Source organism: Mirounga leonina, unplaced genomic scaffold (assembly GCF_011800145.1).
Source record: "Mirounga leonina isolate KUSES-001 unplaced genomic scaffold, KU_Mleo_1.0 Mir_115, whole genome shotgun sequence".
Classification (NCBI taxonomy): domain Eukaryota; kingdom Metazoa; phylum Chordata; class Mammalia; order Carnivora; family Phocidae; genus Mirounga; species Mirounga leonina.
In genome coordinates, this window is record NW_023270268.1 from 71,146,659 (window position 1) to 71,167,856 (window position 21,198).

General features: G+C 36.4%; 1 protein-coding gene and 1 long non-coding RNA gene across 3 annotated transcripts in view; one reads left to right on the forward strand and one right to left on the reverse strand.

The window, feature by feature from the left end:
* The window catches only part of LOC118006780, a 102,204-nt gene extending 92,938 nt beyond the window's left edge, over positions 1–9,266 (reverse strand). The window contains exons 1-2 of the long non-coding RNA XR_004678182.1: positions 9,202–9,266; positions 6,965–7,053 (exon numbers count right to left, since the gene is read on the reverse strand). This is a non-coding gene — a long non-coding RNA (uncharacterized LOC118006780). The remainder of the gene's footprint in view (positions 1–6,964; positions 7,054–9,201) is intronic.
* Positions 9,267–9,335: 69 nt separating this feature from the next.
* TTC14 (tetratricopeptide repeat domain 14) lies at positions 9,336–19,844 on the forward strand. Of its 2 annotated transcripts, none has more exons than XM_034999528.1 (12): positions 9,336–9,653; positions 10,109–10,233; positions 10,344–10,543; positions 11,462–11,546; positions 11,711–11,840; positions 12,117–12,272; positions 12,904–12,975; positions 13,379–13,498; positions 13,602–13,724; positions 16,344–16,461; positions 17,400–17,509; positions 18,320–19,844. In XM_034999528.1, exons 1-12 carry the CDS (start codon positions 9,493–9,495, stop codon positions 19,227–19,229), a joined length of 2,310 nt encoding a protein of 769 aa, XP_034855419.1. In that variant the 5' UTR covers positions 9,336–9,492; the 3' UTR covers positions 19,230–19,844. The 2 variants fall into 2 exon arrangements, with proteins under 2 accessions (XP_034855419.1, XP_034855426.1); XM_034999535.1 differs by having other exon boundaries at positions 9,563–9,653; positions 9,945–10,233.
* Positions 19,845–21,198: the final 1,354 nt, after the last annotated feature.

Here is a 21,198-nt window from a genome sequence, read left to right on the forward strand (position 1 = left end):
AGATACAGAATTAAGGATCAACAGCAATAGCCATTCATGCTACCTTTTTTCAATTAGGATGTTTCTATGACTTGTTCATCACTGAATTCCCAGCATCTAGAACTGCATGGAACAATAGATATTCAATAAACATTAGGTGAATGAACGAACTACCACTCTCATATTCATGCTAGACACCATGATACCAATGAAAATACAATAAATTCTGGATCACCAGCTAATGAAAGGTCCAAGTATCATAGAAAAATAATAACAAAAACAAAACCAAGAAAACTTTCCTAACGTCATGGTGCTTGGTTTTGTTTATTATTATTGGGGAAAGGGTATTAGTAGCCACAGAAATGGGTTGAAATGATTAACAGCAAAACCCTGGGCTGCTACAGTTAGGAGTGATGTTTTATAGCCCAAAAAAGGAAGTCAACCAGAGTCAGTGACTCATGCAAAATGGTAGATAATTTTTTACTCAGTGCTAACACAGAAGTTATCTTGCAGAAATCACTGCAGTGGGTAAGAAATCTCCTTAAGTTCTAGAACTTAGAAATAGCAAAATAAAAGCACTGCAAGCTTAGAAATTCTGTTGATAAAGGCCCTTAACTGAAATTAATTTCAAACCAAAAGACACTGAAATGTTTATAATCCATATTACAATTCTGATATTAGTAAGAAGTGATGATTCAACTCAGAAAGACATTGGGTATGAACAAAAGTAGAACCTGGTGTATTGATCAATAGAAATTTCTAAACATTCCCAGTTCTTCCAGCTATTCTTCATATAATATGGTCTCCAGATGCTTCACCATCATGAGATTGTATTACTCCAAATAAACTTCACTGTCTTAAAATGAGGCATTGAAGTACAACACAATAGTGATGGTTTATTTTGTGTCAACTTGGCTGGACCATGGTGCCTGGACATGTAGTCAAACATTATTCTGGATGTTTCTGTGAGGGTATTTTAGGATAAGATTAACATTCAAATTGATGTATTTTGAGTAAAGCAGAATGCCCTCCATTATGTGGGTGGGCCTCATCCAATCAGGTGAAAGCCTGAACAGAATAATTGACCGACCTCTCTTGAGCAAAAAAGAATTCAGCCAGCAGATGGAGTTTGGCCAGGAGATAGCCTGCAGATTTGAACTGCAACAATGGCTCTTCTTTGATCTCCCACCTGATAGCCTTCAGGCTTCAACTGCAGCATCCACCGTTCCTGGGTTTCCAGCCAGCCAACCCACCCTGCACATTTTGGACTTGCGAGCCTCCATAATCACATGAGCCAATTCCTTAAAATAAATCTCTTTCTATACATATACACACATGCTCCTGGTTCTGTTTCTCTGGAGAACCCTGACTAATACAACAAGAATGCAGATATTTGTCCTATATGCACAGAACACTTTGGAAAAACTATCTTTAGAGACATAGTGAAATTACTGATTAACAAAAGGTAAAAGACAAAAACCAAATACAAACTAGGAGAAGAAAAAAATAAAGAGACATATATGACACACTATGACATATCCTTTATCTGAGTGTGATATCTACATATACATATTTGTACATTGTCATTGATTCAAACGTATTTATTTAGTACCTCATATATGCTGGCACTGAGCTAGTTATTGAGTACCGAGACATGAACAAGACAGATAAGGCCCTGCCTTCATGGATCTTAATGGGGAATACAGATAATAAGGAAATAAATTATGATAACTGTTATTATGGGAAAAAATGGAGTGCTGTGATAGAGAAGAGGCTATCTTTGAGCTGAGACCTGAAAATAGAAAATTTTAAAAAGTGAGGGAAGAGCATTTCAGAAAATACCAAGTACAGAAGCTCTAAAACGGGCAGAAAAATTGGAGTATTTGGAAAATATCAGAAAATCTATGTGGTTGAAAGAAAAAAAAGAAGAAAATCTATGTGAGTCCTAATGATTTATAGAGAGGGTTGAAAATAAGGTAGGATACACAGGCAGAGACCGTATCATAAAGGGCTTCATAGTGAATTTATTAGGGCAAAGAACAGAGCCCTCCTGAACTTGGAAATCAGATTAGCATAATACACAAGAATCCCCATCTGTAGAAGTGGCTACAAGCAAAGGAGAAAATGGTGCGTGGCTGGGAAGTTTGAGAAATACTCAGTTCCAGAGTGTTACAGTATAGACATACAGAAGAAGGACTAGAATACGATTATAACTTAAGCTGAAACATAATCAATGATATTGAACTCCACCTGGAGAAGTAATCTGTTAACAAGTCTGAGATAGTCCTCAAAGGTATCTCTCCAGCCATCATTTAGTACATGCATGGTGGGGGTGCAGGTAGAGGAGATTAATAGGTTGAGTTCTCATTATATCTCTGTCACACATCTCTGCTTCAAAAAGGTAGTTCTACAGTTATCTGTTTGTATACTGGGCTTCCATTTTAAGAAAGTTAAAAAAAATCACTGAAAACTGCTTCAGAACCAGCAGTTATATATATATATATATATGTATATGTATATATATATACATATGTATATATATGGAGAATATATACCTGCTAATAAAGAGAAAGAGAGAGAGGGAGGAAGGGAGAGTGTGGGGTGCCTACGTGAGCAGAGTATCTGATAGCCTTAATGGAAATACTCATATAGAGGAAATAGATGTATCAGATTACACAGTTTGATGGAATTAGTCATTAACATCACTCAACAGACTGCTTTTGCTCTGATTCCACGCTCACAAATAAACTGACTATAGTTGGTTTCTCACGGGAGAATATATTGGTATTCAATATCAGTTTCTGGTCCACATAGCGTCTATATTTCACCATTAAAATATCATCAATATGGTTTCTAAATCAGTGTCTAGCTAGTTTGGTTAGTGTCTATCTGTTTGCTAAACCTGCATTGAATTTCTACTCTTGAAAAATAGGATGCTGAATGCATGGACGACATCATGGAACTATCACTCTGAGACTACCCAAGACTAACCAGCCAAACTGTCTCTGTGACATCTATCTATCTATCTATCTATCTATGAATCTATCTATTGATTTTTATTTTAATTCCCGTGTAGTTAACAGGTATACAATATAGTGACTCAATATGGCTGGTCTCTTTTCTAACCGCAACCAACTGGAACTAGAGAAACTCATTCATTTACAGAGACCATCCATAGTAGGAACTCACACTTACCAGCAATGCAATGCAATAGGAAAAAAACTTCATACTGATTTCATAGAAAAAGATGTACAGTGGCTTAAAGAAAGACATGAAGTTTTAGCACTTGGATTGTTTTTATTATAAAACAGAGAATGTAAAGGGTTATATCTTAAAGTTCATTGTGTCCAATCCCTTAGTTTTAAAGGTAGCAAGACTTGGCTTGGGAGATTAGATGATCTGCCCCCAAGATGCAGCCTGGACTCCTGGCCTAAACTGTTTCCACTATGATAACTCCCTATCTCATGGTAATAGTTACCAACACTCTAAATCTTCTCAGAGCCATTGAACTTCATATTTTCATTCTATGCAATGATGAGTAAATTTTAAAATCATGTTTCCTAAGAAACAAGAGATATTTAGTCTCCTATAAAAGTTTTTCCCTTCTATTATAAGCAATATTTATTTAGTTAATTCCAACCCATACAGCAGCCAAAGAGATCCTTTTATAATGAAAGACTTAATGTGTCTTTTGGCTTAAAACCCTACAGGAATGCCCACTCCAGTAAGAGTAAAAGCCAAGGTCCTCCCATAGCCTATGAACCCTGCACTTTCCTGCTGTGTTCCTACCATACTGTCTTCCTTGCTATTCCTCAATACACCACATACCTTCCTGTCTTAGGACCTTTGTACTGGCTGTTCCCTCTACTTGGAACTCTTTTCTCCCAAATAAGTTAAATGACTAATTTTTCATCTCCTTCAAGTCTTTGCTCAAATGTCATCTTCTCAGTGAGACCTTCTCAGTGAGTCCTGATAACGATTCCATTTAAAACTAATACACCTATCCCTCTGCATTTCCAGTGCCCCTTTCCCAGATTTCTTTCTTTTTCTATAGGATTTATCACCTTATAATATACTGCATCATTTACTTACTTACTTATTTATTTATTTATTTATTTATTTATTTTTTAAAGATTTTATTTATTTATTTGAGAGAGAGAATGAGAGACAGAGAGCATGAGAGGGAAGCGGGTCAGAGGGAGAAGCAGACCCCCCGCTGAGCAGGGAGCCCGATGTGGGACTCGATCCCGGGACTCCAGGATCATGACCTGAGCCGAAGGCAGTCGCTTAACCAACTGAGCCACCCAGGTGCCCCATTTACTTATTTATTATGTTTATTGCTCATTATCTCCCTCTACCAGAATGTAATCTCTTGAAGGCAGGAATCTTGGTGTATTTTTTTAACTATTATATCCCTAAAATCTGAAACAGTGCCCAACCTTCAATAAATATTTGCTGAATTCATTCATTCATTCATTTATTCAATTAATTGTTTTTGGAAATCAGACCCTTTATATCTACCAAAAATCAAATGTTGTATCTAAAGTGGGTAGGATCAAAGTTTAATCTCTACCCAAACATGCTTTATCTTCTAATGGATTCCATTAAGGAGATGACAATATACTACTAGAACAATAACACATTTCTAGTCTCTGAAATTCTCCTTTGCTGCTGCTATCAATAAAATAAAAAGAAGTTACTATTTAATAATTAAAAGGTGATCAATTACTCTTTTTCAAAGAAACATCCAAATTGCATTAAAAATGAGTATCAAGCCAACCCAGAATGTATTGACAAAGAACACTGTTTATTTAGCATCAAACTGCTTGGTTATAATCCTGACATGTTCCCTGCTGGCATAGTATTCTGAGAAACAGCCACAAAATGAGAATCTAAGAAATGTGTGTGTTTGTATCTTTATAAGCTGTCCTGACAAAGTACCTGAAGATAAGCACACTGACCTAATCCATGTATCACACACGTCTTTTTAACTGTTTTTCTTCCCCCAACAATCATGATGGATTTGTTCTGAAATATCCTCATCCTATTCCAAGTCTTTTTTGTAAACAAAGACAAACACGGAAAAAAATGGCTGGCTGAGAATAGCACTACAGATGGCCACAGTGTATGGTCCAGCATTACACGTCTCTAGGAGCGCCACATACATCATACATGGATTATGATGTAAATGCAACAACCCCAACACCCTCACCCCACCTTGGAGTTGTGCAATGTTCACCCCTGGGTCTGTTCAGAGCTAACTGGCCTAAACCGTAACTAAAATTAGTGATGATCTTTCCTCTCAGAAAAATTCAAAATTACTGAGCTAATCGATCCTAGACCATGAGATATGAACTAACTTACATTAAAATAATATCATCAAAACATTTACCAATAACTAAAATATGGAGAAGGTGTTAGAGACACAACTATCTTAAAATGACTCTACACAGTAAATCGCAATTCCCCATCCCTGAGTCCTTGTTTAATTGGCAGTAGGTTTTCTGGTAAAGAAGAGAAAACTTGATACCCACAATGATCTTACAGCACCCTCGTGTGGATAAATATTTGACAATGTTTTTCTTAAAGAGATGTGTTAATCTGTGATATGAAAAATAAGAAGAGAAGGTAGTATAATCCTTTCAAACAAAGACTACTGGGATGAGTGAACCCTTATCAGAAAAAGTCTGAATTATTTCTCTAATAATGAGGATGAATTTTTGGCTGATCTAGCCATACTTTCCATTTAGTATTCCTCCTTTTTCCCTGATTAAACCAGGGTGACTCCATATATAACTCTGAATAGAACAAAGCTACTACCTTCTATGGAAGCAAAGCTGCCTCTTGCACTGTGTGCCTATGAATAAAACCAAGTGGCCCCATTATAGGGGAAAAAAAGGTTCAAGGCTATCTTTAGAAGTTCACATAATAATATGTTTTAAAATAAGTTCCATACAGGAATATTTACAAACTATATTCTTAAAGAGCATGGTTTCAGCTGACCCTCTAGATGGTATGGCATGGTAGAAAGAGTACTAGATACATAGATAATGTGGATTCTAAAGTTAGTTTTTGAACAAATTCTTAACCTTTCCATATCTCTTTTTTAATTTTTTAAATGACAAAGTAGAAAGAGCAGAAAATACTAGTTGGTGGCTTCCCAGTATAGTCAAGATTCCTTTCGTTCCAAACCATAAATTTACTCAAGCTGGCTTAAGTAACAATAAAAAAAAAAGGATTTTTTTTAAGAAAAAAATTGGGGAAAAAATTGCTAAAAAGTTAAAGGGAGGAGTATTAACATATCCTTATGGTCTTACCTGGGTCCACTCACACTTCCCTGATACAAACATCTCATCCTTAACTCCAGGGGAGGATGAGGCTTTTTGAAATTGTTTACATCAGAATCAAGAACTAGAAAAAAACCTGTCTATAGATTTCATATATAGTCACAGATTATCTGTGTAAGTCCTTCCCATGTGGCAATACACAAGTTTCTGAGATCCAGACAGACTTCATCTTTTGCATATCGTATCACTAGCAGCTCTGCATGTTATTTTGGGGAAACTTGGGGGATCCAAGAAAAGCTACTTTGAGATATGCTGCTTTTGCCTTTGCTTTTTGTGGCTACCTTGCTCTGGCTAAGTTTTTGTGTTCTTTGCTAAACATTTAATGTGTGTGTGTGTGTGTGTGTGTGTTCTCACACAGAGGAAACAGGGGTCTCTTCCCAACAATATATAGCCTACCTGAAATTATACACATAACTAAAATATTCCTACCTACCTCAACTTCACACTTGCTGTCTCCAGAACACATCTTTCTTTTTCACATCTCTACTTCTTTAATTATGTTGCTCCCTCCTCCTGGAAGGCACATACTTGCCTCCTCCTCTCCTCTCTTACCCCCATCAACTCCCACTACCTCATCCCCCAGAAAAATAAGGGATCTAAGCAGACACCTAGTAGGTGTCCACGACAATAGTACTTACAATGTGCCCCATTTCTTGTTATGTCTGATCCTCTATTGGACTGTGCACCACTCAAGAATCAGTTGTTTTCATCTTTGTATCTCCAAGGCCTAGAGAGTATTTGTTAAAAGATGTTTATTGTGTTTATTTAAAAATGGAATTTGATATCACAATAAAAATAGGCCCAGGATCCAGACACCAAAGATCTGTCTTGAATGCCTTAACTGCTCTTCTTTCCCATAGTCACTTGATTATTCATACTGCTTAATCTGAAAATCTTATCAAAAAAGATTTTTAAAAGATTCTTTTAAAGGTCAAACCAGTAAACAAAAAAATTAGAGCAAGAAGTGAAAGAAAAGTGTTTTCTATGTCCACCTTGAGAAATCCTGAATATGGGACTAGTTTCTCCAAAATGAAATGCAAAACCAATCCCCCTCACTTCCTCTCCTCATTCCCTCCAATCCTGTCAACCATCCAGTACTCAGTCCCCTCCAAAGTCAAAGGATACTATCCCAGCAGAAAATTAATTCAAATCCATCTGTAACTGAAAAAGGCCTAACCCCATGCTGTGGAAGTAGTACTTGAAAAGTGAAGAATAAGGTTGCCTCTGGCACTTACCTACTGTGACTACCTCCATTTAAGGCCAGCACCAACCAAAGATAGGACCCAGCCTGAGTTTTGATTATACCTCCTGGAAGTTTTGTGGGCCTTTTTCCCCATCATTACTATGTGTACAGCAAGTATTCAATAAATTTCACTCTTGAGGAACAGTGCTTACCCTCTAAAAGCAGTTACTTTCTCCTCTTTCCATGGTCATACCACAGCAATTTTAGATATTCAAGACATGGGGTGGTTGGAGTTTACTCTGGTGTTAAAATTAGGAAAAATAATAGATCCCATAGGGATGAAGGCATGTTCTACTCAAGAATGGCTTCAACAAGTTGGCCTTCTCAGACTAAGTGCCACTGTCTGGCATCTGGTTCTCAGATACTGGGCTTCTCAGTCCCTCCAGAGATAATTAAATCTTTAATAACAGATCACCTCTAACTAAAATCACATGACTTACCGAATGTCTATATAGTTCATTTTGGTGGTTGGCTTTCAGTGACAGCACTCTCTTTCCTAATATCAGCCATTCTCTAGAGCTGTAGCTTAACACAAATCAGTCTGTACCATTGAGTAAACTTTCCTTATGTGCTCATAGTGGCTTGAAATGTATTATCTTTTAAACTTGCATCCTTCTTTGTTGCATCTTCTCAAGTCTCAGTAAACTATTTGTCTGGATTTTTCAAAAACAGGGTAGAGGCATACACTGTATTCTGGACAGGGTCTTCTATCCAGGTGATGAGACAACGAAAACACACAGCTGGAGAGGAGGCAGAATAACTGCTACCATTTATTTTTGTTCAAGAGGACTGTACTAAACTACACATATTTAGATGGCATGGATTTTAATATAGTGAAATAAAACAAAGTCGTATTATCTCAAAATCAGAGGAAATTAGGCCTTCTGTATGATAAATATACTCTTTCCAGCAATTGTCTGTGAAGATCTATTAAGACCAAGGTTGGAACCCTAACTCTAAACTTCTACCAGCTGGGTGATATTGAGCAATTTATTGAGACTCTCGGGCCTGTTTCCTCAATCTCTAAAGTGAGAGTATAATGAGTTAAAGCATTTAAGTTCTCAAGTCAATAACTAAGGGGGGGAAAAGGCCTAAATCACAATTACCTTTGTAAATCATTCGAATTATCCATACATACAATATATTGACTTTAATGTACACAACACTACACTGTAAATCTTATGGGCACTAAGTTTTTAGAAGCCACTTAAATAAGCTAAAGAAATAAAAACAAGAATGCATATATGCATATATCTAGACATTAAAGCCATTCTGGTTTTAAGCTAACTCTAAAAATCATCACAGTGAATGGAGTATGGATGGAGAACACAATTCCGGTGCTTAATGTTAGTATCCTTTCTTTCTTCTGGCCTTAGACTTCCAAGAAATCTCCCAGAGCAGTCATTTTTATGTGGTTATGTCTGAGACGTAGATAGTGACTCATCCAGCGAGTACTCTGAAGGAAGAACCTTTGTAACTCGTTTGGGGTTCTCGCCCTGGCACTGGCACTTAGAAGCGCCTCACTATATAGGTGGGTGAATTATTATTTAGCCTAGATTTGAGCCCGGGCCATCTCAACGTAATAATAACATCACAGAAATTTTAAAAAACAAACTTCTCACACATCACTACCTCAGAACGGTAAGCAGCCCTTAGCTCAGGAAATGCTTAGCCCAGCGCTTCCGGCTTCCGTAGTCTCGCTCCATTTCGCGAGACCGAGGCGGAGCTCCTCCGCGCAGCTCCTCCGCGCCGCCGCTTGGGGCGGTCCCGGAACACTTCCGGAAGACAACTGTGTGTCTGTGATGTGTGCTTCCGGCGGCTTCCAGGCCCGTTCCGCAGCCTCCGGGACCACCAGGATGAAGTAGTGGGTACGGAACGGGGGGCCAGCAGCCCACCTGTCGTTGGGTCCAGCAATCTCTAGCCATGGACCGGGACCTAATGCGGCAGTCACTGAACTACCATGGGCCGTCATTGCTCTCCCTGCTCCGGAGCGAACAGCAGGACAATCCGCACTTCCGGAGCCTCCTAGGGTCGGCGGTCGAGCCTGCCCGGGGCCCGCCGCCCCAGCAGCAGTTACAGGGCAGGTAATGGGACGGCGGTGCCGCTGCGAGACAGGGGAGGGGACGCAGGTCGGGGCCCCATTACCGCCGCCGGGTGGCTGAATCGAGAAGGAGCAGAGCCGCGGCAGCGAGCACGTGAGGATTGCGGCGCTGGTGGGAGGGCTGGGAGGAGGAGGGTCCGCGCTCCGGGTGTGAGCGAAAGCGGGGGATGTGGGCAGAACTTTTTCTTTGGTACGGCCTAGCCCAAATCCCTTAGGTTTCGTTATCTGGAGCTTCGGGAGTTACTTTTTAACTTTCCTCGCCCTCCACCTACAGGCTGGCGAATGAGGGAATCCCTGATTAAAACTTTTTCTCGGAGAATGTACGGCCGGGAGCTTGGGATGGACCCGATTGGGCGATGAAAACCATGAGCATAAGCTTGGACGTACTGAAAAGTTTTGCCCATAAACCAGTTTTCATAAATTTTGTTTCCTTTTAAGAAAAGAGAAGAGAGTTGACAACATTGAAATACAAAAATTCATTTCCAAAAAAGCAGATTTGCTTTTTGCACTTTCCTGGAAATCAGATGCACCTGCAACTTCTGAAGTCAATGAAGACAATGAAGGTGAGTTTTATTAAAATATTTTGATTGCGGTTTGGGGTATTTCACTGCACCTGAGATGAAGGAAAGTACAATGCTCTTACTAGTAATTTTGCTAATTTTTTTTTTTTTAGATGGTTATGCAATCATGCCACCTTTAGAACAGTTCATGGAGATACCTAGTATGGACCGGAGAGAGCTCTTTTTCCGAGATATTGAGCGTGGTGATATAGTGATTGGAAGAATTAGTTCCATTCGGGAATTTGGGTTTTTCATGGTGTTGATTTGTTTAGGCAGTGGCATCATAAGAGATATTTCTCACTTAGAAATCACAGTAAGTTACTTTTCAGTTATTTGATTGCTTCTATTTTTGGTAAGAGTCCTCTCAATGCAGGAATTATGTCTTTGCATCCAGTTGTGTTTGGGTGTACCCCGCTGACATAGTTTTGAGAAATAAATATTAATTGGAGAAAAAGTACGTTTTCTTTTTAAAAAATTACTAACGGTGATGTAGTTACTTAGTTTCCTCCTCTGTTTCTCGTTTTTTGGGGGGTTTATTTGGTCCCTTTGGATTGCAGGGATAGAGTCCTTTAAATGCTCAGAGATACCAGTGGATTCGGTGAGATTGATTGGTATTCCAGGCTTATTTCTTCTAGCTGAACATGTTCTTACTTATTTAGTATTTGGAGTTAGATACCTGCGTGTGGATAATTTGGAAACAAATTTCTTATTTTTATATTTACAGTAGTTAAATGTAAATGATTTGTACACATTATAAGATACTTTGCCCAAGATGAATTGTCTTGAATTTGAAATAGTGTGTCAATTTAAAAGGTTTGATATTTGCTACCTGTCAAGGCAGATGATGGAAGAAGAAAAAGCAGGATAGACTGGATAACAGACACAAACTTTGGAGAATTCGCATTTAGTTTTCATTGGAATTCTCATACTTTCTGGCTTTGTTTTTAACAAGCATAAATTATCCTCTTGTTTCATAACCCATACTTATATTTGATTCCTGAAACTAAATGCAAATAGTTTTTGAACTGAACAGAAAATTTGTTTTACTGTTTTTAGGCACAGGAGTTGCTTATAATTAAAATCCTTATTTAAATTTAGACTTCAGAGTGCTAGTTGTTTTTTTAACATTCTTGTCAACTGTTAGCTGATTATACTGAACAACTAGGATAAAAGATGATACTTCTTACCAAAGAACGGAATGTCTGACATTTTAAAATACTTCTCATTGCAGGCTCTTTGTCCGTTAAGAGATGTGCCTTCTCACAGTAGTCACGGGGATCCTTTATCATATTACCAAAATGGTGACATTATTCGAGGTGATCAGTTTCATCATATTAATAAAAAAGTAACAGTTGTCAGATTTTTGTTCATATTAATTTTGAAAATCTGTCTAATGAGAGTAGTGTTTGGAAAGATTTATGTATTTTTATGTTAGTTTGCGTTTTCTTGTTAATCAGCTTAGTTTCCTTATTTTTTTAAGCTGGAATCAAAGATATTGACAGATACCATGAAAAGCTTGCAGTGTCTCTATATAGCTCATCTCTTCCACCACATCTATCTGGTATTAAATTAGGTGTAATTAGTTCTGAAGAGCTTCCTTTATACTACAGGTAATCTGTCTATATTACTTAAAGAAGTTAATTGCAAAAACAGTTTCTTGATTTAAAAATAGCAAATTGTGTCTAATTTCTGACAAAGTAGAAAATTCTCTTATTTCAAAATATGCTCATTTTTTTATAACCCTTAAGTAAGAGAAACCAAAATAATATTACCACGCCTTCATGTATAAAAATGAATATTTCTTTAATAGAAATGGGACATGCTAATTAGGTTAGTCATTTTTTATATTTTTGTTGTGTGTGTTTTGTTGTTTTTTGTTTTTTAAGGAGAAGTGTTGAACTAAATAGCAATTCTTTGGAATCCTATGAAAATATCATGCAGAGTTCCTTGGGATTTGTTAATCCAGGAGTAGTTGAATTCCTTCTAGGAAAACTAGGAATAGATGAATCTAATCCACCATCTTTAATGAGAGGCCTACAAAGGTATAGTAAAATAGTTGTTATTAAGCGGTAAGGTAAATGGTGCTGAGCTCAAAAACTATATAACTGAGACACATATTTGACTATTCTAAGCCTGGTGGCAGCAATATGCGAAAGAGTGAATGAGCTAGGTGATCCCATTTCCTTCTGGAATGGGAGTCTGCTGTGATTACATGTGTTGAAAAAGATGCAGAAAGTTTATAAGAATTTTATGTTAAAAATACTGTTTAACAATAATAGTCATTTCTGAGAGTTTAAGAATATTATTTTGTAAGAGAGGGAAGCAAACTGTAAGGGCCTCTTAATAAAGAAAAACAGGGTTGATGGAGGGGAGGTTGGTGGGGGATGGGCTAAATGAGTGATGGGTATTAAAGAGGGTGCTTGTTGTGTTGAGCACTGTGTATTATATGGAAGTTATGAAATCACTCAATTCTACTCCTGAAACCAATATTCCACTCTACGTTAACTAACTAGAATTCAAATAAAAATTTGAAAAAAAATACTCTCTTGTGGAAGGAATATAAATTTCTTGCCTAGGATTTAACTTTTTCAGTGTTGAATTTTTATCTGTCAGAATAAAATATTATTATCCAAAAAAAAAGTATATAGTTTGATTTTTATTTTCTTTGAATAGCAAAAACTTCTCTGAAGATGATTTTGCTTCTGCATTAAGAAAGAAACAGTCTGCATCTTGGGCTTTAAAATGGTATGAAAACTTTGTGTCTTTCAGCAGTTGCATTATTTAGTCTAAAAGTTAGAATAAGGCAGGCATTTTTAAATCATTATTAAGACCAAATTTGTTTATAAATGAATTAAAATGCCTTTTTGACATTAGCTTTTTTATAGATGTAAATGGTATTATGTTGTAAACTTAACAGACTTGTTTTAACCATTTTCCATGTTTTTCAAAAGGAATTAGTATATTGATATATCGATTTCATAAATATTTGTTATGAAATTATCCAAAGGCAGGATACTTCCTAGGTATATTGAGAGTATTGAAGACTAAATATTAACCACATGAGGTTTGTTTTAAAAATTTATCCACGTTAACATTATGTTTGGATATTCTGAGAAATATGTGTGATGCTTTGCAAATGTCTTTTTAGTGTGAAGATTGGAGTTGATTATTTTAAGGTTGGACGCCATGTAGATGCTATGAATGAATACAATAAGGCTTTGGAAATAGACAAACAAAATGTGGAAGCTTTGGTAGCTCGTGGAGCATTGTAAGTGAATCATGGCTTTTAAGGAATATTGATTAGGTAGATGTGTACCAGATTTATGAATAGCTCACAAGATAAATTCTTCTAATTTATTTCCTATCTCTAGATATGCAACAAAAGGAAGTCTGAACAAAGCAATAGAAGATTTTGAGCTTGCATTGGAAAACTGTCCAACTCATAGGAATGCAAGAAAATACCTCTGCCAGACACTTGTAGAAAGAGGAGGGCAGTAAGTATCAGATTTTGTTTAAAATTAAGTAGAGATCTAATGTTCAACCAACAACTATATATAAAATCTTGAACTTAACATAAGGAAATAGCATCTTTAACTCACTTAATTCAAAACACCCTTAGTTTCAATTTTGGTTGAAAATGTTTTTTAAATATAGTCCTTTTTAAGTCTTTTTTTTTTTAGTCTTTTTTTCTTTATTACTGAGGTTCTTTATGATTGGAGGTTGGAGATATTTTAGTGTCTTAAGTTTATTGTTCTGAACATATATTAAGTACGTTTTCTTTTCCTGGACATACACAGGAAGTTTTCGCTTTAATAGGAATTTGATTTCTAATTCATTTCATCATATAATGCCAGAAATTTGAATTGAGAGTTGTACAGTTAATTGTGAATATTTTGCTGTTATGTTTGCTGTTTGCTCTGCTCTGTGCAATAAAATCCACAAATTCAGATTAAATGGAAGAGCAAATCATTAAGAACAAACCCTGCAACTTATATTACTGTCCTGATATGCTGGCATAATACCTGGCTTAGTTGTTGTATCTATAGCCTGTTAATGACTAACAGGCTAGTCTAATTCATAAAATATTGTGAAAAAACATAATATTCCAATATAAATAATTTTAGTAACAGCCTGCTTTAATAATTAAAAAACAATTTATAACAATAGCATCCTTTTGCATCTAATTTTTTTAAATAGAATTATCATTTTTCTGTTTCATGAATTTGCCTAATTACTCTGATTTGTATGATCATTCCAGAATTCCAAATTAAGGAGTTTTGCAATATCTGTTTTTAACTCAAGACCTTCTGTTTAGGGGTGCCTAGGTGGCTCAGTCTTTAAGCATCTGCCTTCGGCTCAGGTCATGATCCCAGGGTCCTGGGATGGAGCCGGGCTCCCTGCTCTGCGGGAAACCTGCTTCTCCCTCTCCCACTCCCCCTGCTTGTGTTCCCTCTCTCGCTGTGTCTCTCTCTGTCAAATAAATAAAATCTTTAAAAAATAATAAAAAAATGGGGCGCCTGGGTGGCTCAGTCGTTAAGCGTCTGCCTTCAGCTCAGGTCATGATCCCAGGGTCCTGGGATGTAGCCTAGCTTCGGGCTCCCTGCTCTGTGGGAAGCCTGCTTCTCCCTCTCGTACTCCCTCTGCTTGTGTTCCCTCTTCCGCTGTGTGTCTCTCTGTCAAATAAATAAAATCTTTTAAAAAAAAAAGAACTTCTGTTTAGACCCAAGTGACTGGAGCAACTTTTTACTTTCTCATTAGGTAAATAGTTAATAAAATATGGCTGTCTTATTACCCACAAATTGGTGTCTTCTGGCTGAGTGGATGGCAACATGATCTACATGTTTTCCAAGCCAGAAATGTTAATATTAATAGCCTTCAGCTGGTCCCCTTCTGCCCATATTCAGTCTGATACAAAAGTGATCCTATTGAAGCCACTGCGTTTTTGTGGGGTTTTGGGGGGTTTTTTGGGGCGGGGGGGGGGTGTTAACTTTTTTTTTTTTATTTCGTACTTTCAAAAAACTGAAAATATTTTACAAATCCTTTTCTGCTCTGTATACAAACTTTCTAATTCTGATTTTTCATAGCATAGACATGAGTTTCATCTAATAATTCTTTGTACCAGCTAGCTGTGATATACATGTATGTGTTGGTATTTCCTAGTGAATTTTCTGGGGAAATTTTTCTGCAGAAAGGAAAATTCTTCATAAACTACTAGGAAAAGCCAACCTATGTAATTCTGTGCTAAAGCTCAAGATTATAGTAAATTTATTTTTAAGAATTGTATTTATTTGAGAGAGCATGCACTAACATGGGGGAGAGGCAGAGAGAGAGGGAGCAGCAGACTCCCCGCTGAGCAGGGAGCCCAACGTGAGACTCGATGTGGGACTCGATCCCAGGACCCCTGGGATCATGACCTGAGCTGAAGGCAGATGCTTAACCGACAGAGCCACCCAGGTGCCCAAGATTATAATAAATTTAGAGAAAACCTTGGCTAATTATGTTTTCACGTATCGTACTAAAATCCCAGTGCTGGACATACAATATGGCTTTAGTTACCAGTAATGAATTCCTACTTTTTTTAAATTGAAATATAATTGACATATAACATTATATTAGATTCAGATGTACAACATAATGATTTATCAGATGTATATATTGTAAAATAATTACATTTGGTTAACATCTATCATCACACATTGATACAATTTTTTTTTCTTGAGAGAACTTTTAAGATCTGTCTTAGCAATATTCAAATATGTAATATAGTATTACTGACTGTAGTCACCATGCTGTACATTACATCCCCAGGACTTACTTATCTTTTAACGGGAAGATTGTAATTTTGACCACCTTCACCCATTTCGCCAGCGCCCTCCCAACCCCACACAACCACCAATCTGTTCTCTGTATCTGTGAGTTTAGATTTTTTGTTTTATGTGGCCTTTTTACCAAAGAAATAGCAGTAAAAAGCACATGATTTAGGTACTACTCAATTTGAAAAATGTTACCAAACATGGTTTTTCTCTAATAAGTTCTCTCATATAAGCTTCTGACCTATATGCATATTTGAGAATTTTTGTTTTTATGAAAAGCTAAATCTGTTTCAAATTTAGGTTAGAAGAAGAAGAAAAGTTTTTAAATGCTGAAAGTTACTACAAGAAAGCTTTGGCTTTGGATGAGACTTTTAAAGATGCAGAGGATGCTTTGCAGAAGCTTCATAAATATATGCAGGTGATTCTTTATTTCCTCTTAGAAATTTAGTGATAGTTGAAATTGATGCCAAAACTTAACTTTCTTATAGGAAATACTATTCTAGATTACTTAGTCAAGGCATTATGAAAAGTGTCTTTTTAGATACAACTTTTCCAGATTGGGTTTGACATTACTTCATAGTGCCTTTTCTTTTTTGTTAGTACTCAAAAGTAAAAATAGTCCTATGAGAAAATTCCTACTGCCTACATGTGGTATGTGGTTTTGAGAACTGTCCTTATAGTAAGCTTTCCTGGTGGTTACAAATGCAGTGTTGTTGCTGTAATTGAGCTAATTATAAAAACCTCTTTGAGAAATAATTTTAAATTGCCTTTTCCTGTAATACTGATGATGATGTTTTCTCATGCATTTTCTTCTGAATTGGACCATTGCTGCTGTGTCTGTGACATCTGGTGCTGCTCATCCCCATCCTCAAACTGGAAAATGATTTCTTACGTAATCACGCGTCCAACTGGGTTGTGCTATTTTTTAAATGGTTTGTATTTGAACATGGTGATTCCTCCCCCAATTCACCTTAATGGAATTTATTTGAATTTTATTTATAAAATTTGTGTCCTGTCTAAATTTTTCAATTTTTTTAAAAATAATTTTTCATGTATTTTATTTTTTTCTTTTCTTGCACTCTGGGTCATGGGTACCAATGCAATGGCTTCCCCTTTTTTCATGGAATAACAACTGCAATATGGTCCTCAATGCTGTTCTGGCTATTCCAATGATTAATGCCAAACACTTGTATGATTAATTTTTTACATGTTAAAAATACTTAATGCTGGATATATGGTGATTTGTGTATACCCCATTTGGTTTCTGGTGGGTGGGGGGTGGTCTTTTGAAAACTGGGTTTTATATATTCTGCTGTTTTTAACGTGTGGTTTTTTCCGATATCTGGGTTCTAAAAGAAATCTTTGGAATTAAGAGAAAAACAAGCTGAAAAGGAAGAAAAGCAGAAAACAAAGAAAATAGAAACAAGTGCAGAAAAGTTGCGTAAGCTCTTAAAAGAGGAGAAAAGGTAAACTATAATATTCAGTATTTTTTAACTTAAAGCAACTACTGACTTGAACCAAAGTGCCATATGGAGGTTAAAGTAAGTAAAAAAAAAAAAAAAAGTATTGAATCATAATCAGTGATACTTTGTAAGTATGTGTACCACACATTTTTCTGTAAAAGAAATTAAGTGGAATCTAAAGGTAGAGTTCTGCAAGAAAAAAGAAAAATCTTTATATAATAAATTGTTTTAATTATCTGTATTTTAGGGAGAAATGTTTTAGAACCAGAGGAGTGGTTCTCACCTGGGGATGGCTTTGTCCCCCCAGGGACATTTTTGGTCATCATAACTGGTGGAATGGTACTAACACCTAGTGGGTAGAGGTCAGGGGTGCTGCTAAACATCCTACAGTGATACCCCAACCCCCACTGTCACCCTTCCTAACCAACAAAGAATTATTCAGGTGAGAATGTCAATAGTGCTGAGGTAGAGAAACTATGTATTAGAGGTAGCCAGATCCAAAACTTCATTTCTTTCCTTTATGTATTCACATAGACTTAAATTTTTTAGACAGTGTTGGAAATGTGACTGTGTCTTCAGAAATAATGGATTTGCTTTCAATGACAATTGTCTACACAGTGTTTTTTCCCCAAAAGTCATGCCTGGTAGTAAAATTGGATATTGTAGTAACTGATGTTATTATAGTAATTGCTCATCTAAAGCCACAGCTTTTATGAAACCTTTAAAGAGAACAAAGTAGGACTAGAATCTTTATGGATAATCAAGAAACATTTTTGTACTTAACATATTTGATGGGTTAACGATATTTTTTAGGCTAAAGAAGAAAAGAAGAAAATCAACTTCTTCCTCTTCAAGTGTTTCTTCTGCTGATGAATCTGATTCTTCATCATCATCCTCTTCCTCTTCCAGTCACAAAAGGCATAAGAAACATAAGAGGAACCGTTCAGAGTCTTCTCGAAGTTCCAAAAAGCATTTAGCTAAGGCCTCCTCAAGTCAGATAGATCAGAATAGGAAAGATGAGTACTTCCCAGTTCCAACCAATACTTTAGCATCTTTTCTTAACCAAAAACAAGAAGTGGAAAAACTACTGGAAAAGCAGGACAGGTTACCATATCAAAAGAAACAGGTAAAAGAGAAAGATAGATGCCCTCTCTCTTCATCTTCAGTTGAAATTCCGGATGATTTTGGAGGTAGGTCTGAAGATCCAAGAGATTTTTATACTCAGGCAAGTAGTAGCAAAACAGAAAAACCATATAAATCAGAAAAACATTTTTCCAGTAGAAGAGATTCCTCAGATTCCTCTTATAGGAATTCAGAGGACAAAGTGAAAACTTACAGTTATAGAAGATTTGAAAAAGATACTGAGGGAAGAAAAGAGCACTATAGAAGGTGGGAGCCAGGTTCCATGAGGCATTCCACTTCACCAGCAAGCTCAGACTACTCATGTAAGTCAGTTGAAAAATATAAAAAATACACTTATTCAGGATCACGTGATTTTAGTAGACATGAGCAAAGATATCCATTAAATAAAAATCAAGGAGAATATGAAATAGAGGATAATTATGAAGAGGATATTAAAACAGAGGTTCCAGAAGCAGATGGCCTGAATAGCAAAGAGCAGTCAGAAAGTGGAGTCAAAAAAAATTTACCTCAGAATTTACTCAATATATTTAATCAGATAGCTGCATTTGAGAAAGAAAAAGGAAATAAGCCAAAAAAATAATATGCCAGGGGATTTAGCACCGTTACACAAAAGGCTGTTAATGAAAGTTTTGGGTCTTCTAGTCCAGAAGAATCACTACTCCTAAAGCTATTTTATTTGTAGAGATTGCAGAAAGCAGATGCATTTTAGCTATTCTCAAAGTAGATTTGTTTCAGTTGTAGGTCTCCTCACAGCTTGATTTATTAGGCTTTTCATGTGTATGTTTCTGTATAGTATTTCTTACTGTGATGATTTAAACTTCACCTAAAGATAATTCTCAAAAGTATTGCTTCCTCATGGTATTATAGTATATAAGAATTTCTTGGGTCCACCTTATCCTGCTGCTTGAGAGAAAATTAAATTTGTTCATTGAACACTTGGATTGTTTTCTTCAAAAATTATTTCATTGTCTTTCCTGTTAAATTCTTTCTTTTCCCTCAGCTTTTGAAAGAGATACATAGTATTTGATTGTTCCTTAAGTACCGTTTTATATTGATCTAAATACCACATTTTTTGTATAACTTCTAAGATTATATACAGATGATCTGTCTTGCCTAATTGACCTCTAAAGTTTGATTTAATTAAAAATGGTTTGTGTGCCAGCTTAACAAGTACCTTAAGAATAAAGCCATGAAAGTTGAAAATAGGGGCCCATTTTGCTTCTTTCTTTTTTTTTTTTTTTTAACCTTATTGTTAGCAGTATAGCCCTAAGAAATTTCTTAACCTTAAATATTGGCAAGACCCTTAGAGACCACATACCAGGCAAGAATAGATCAGAATAAAAAGAATCCTTTTAGCAAAAACAGCAGTGGCAAGAGAAACACACTCTAAATCTGGTTTTCCCCTAAGGGAAAGAAAATTGGGAAACTGTCCCAGTATTGCATATGTCCAGTTGGGAAGGCACTGTGCATGTTTTAATTCGCCTAGAGCTGGCCTGCATTTCCTCTTAATACCTCTCTCCTGACACTTCCCTTGATGCCTCCTTTCTTAGGGTCTGAATAAATGACAAGGCCACCAAAGCCTGGTTTTACTCAATAAATTCCAGCAACTAGAGCTGAAGAAGTGACTTAGATCATAAAAATCCTTCCAAATTTGAAAACAGAGATTTGGAGATAGAGATGGTAGTCATGGTTGTTGATTTATAACGGTCTTTAGAATCTTTCCAATTTCAGATTCTAGACACTGTTAAGTGACAACAGGCCTTTAATGCTACATCTCTCTAAATCATTCTAACTGGGTATGTCCTGTTTGTGGCCTTCAGACTTTAGCATTGGGAGCCTAGTGAAAAAGCTTAAGTTTGTTTTACAGTGAAACAGAGAAAGAAACTGGTCAAAAACCATGGCTAATAGCAGTAGAAAGATCACTCAGGTCATTCATCTTTGTACCAAGAAACTCATCTTAAAAGAGTCCCTGGTTCTTTCTGTGTATTAATAGCTCTCTGTATCATCCCTACATAGTCCTACATAGTGGTTTTTGTAAAGAGTGAACAGTATCTCGACATGGTCTTTGATCTTTAGGAATTGCCAGTACATCTTCAGTATTTTATGTACACCATTTACTAAAAAATCTCTGAGCATCACTATCAACCAGAACTATAATTTTCCAAGGTGTCTTTGTGGCTTAATGTTACATTCAGGTACAAGAAAATTAGGATAGTACCTTATATAGGCTTGCCTGAATTTATGAATTCCATCTTCCCCAGAGTTTCTTTCCTGGGACATATTAAACTTAAGCAGAGTCTACAAGCCAGTTTCTAAGGATGTGTTCAGGAAACCCGTCACAGCAAAAGAATATTGGGGACTGGCTTACCAAGAATTGTTAGTAATTATCTTTAGCAGTTTTTTCCTTATCATTATGTCTATACTTTGTACACACCCAGACTGTGTCTTGATTTCCATAAATAACTTTCTAACACAATAAGTGGATATTTAAGATAACTCTACAATTTGGAGATAATGGGTTTGTGATCCCTGTCACCATATAGCATTAT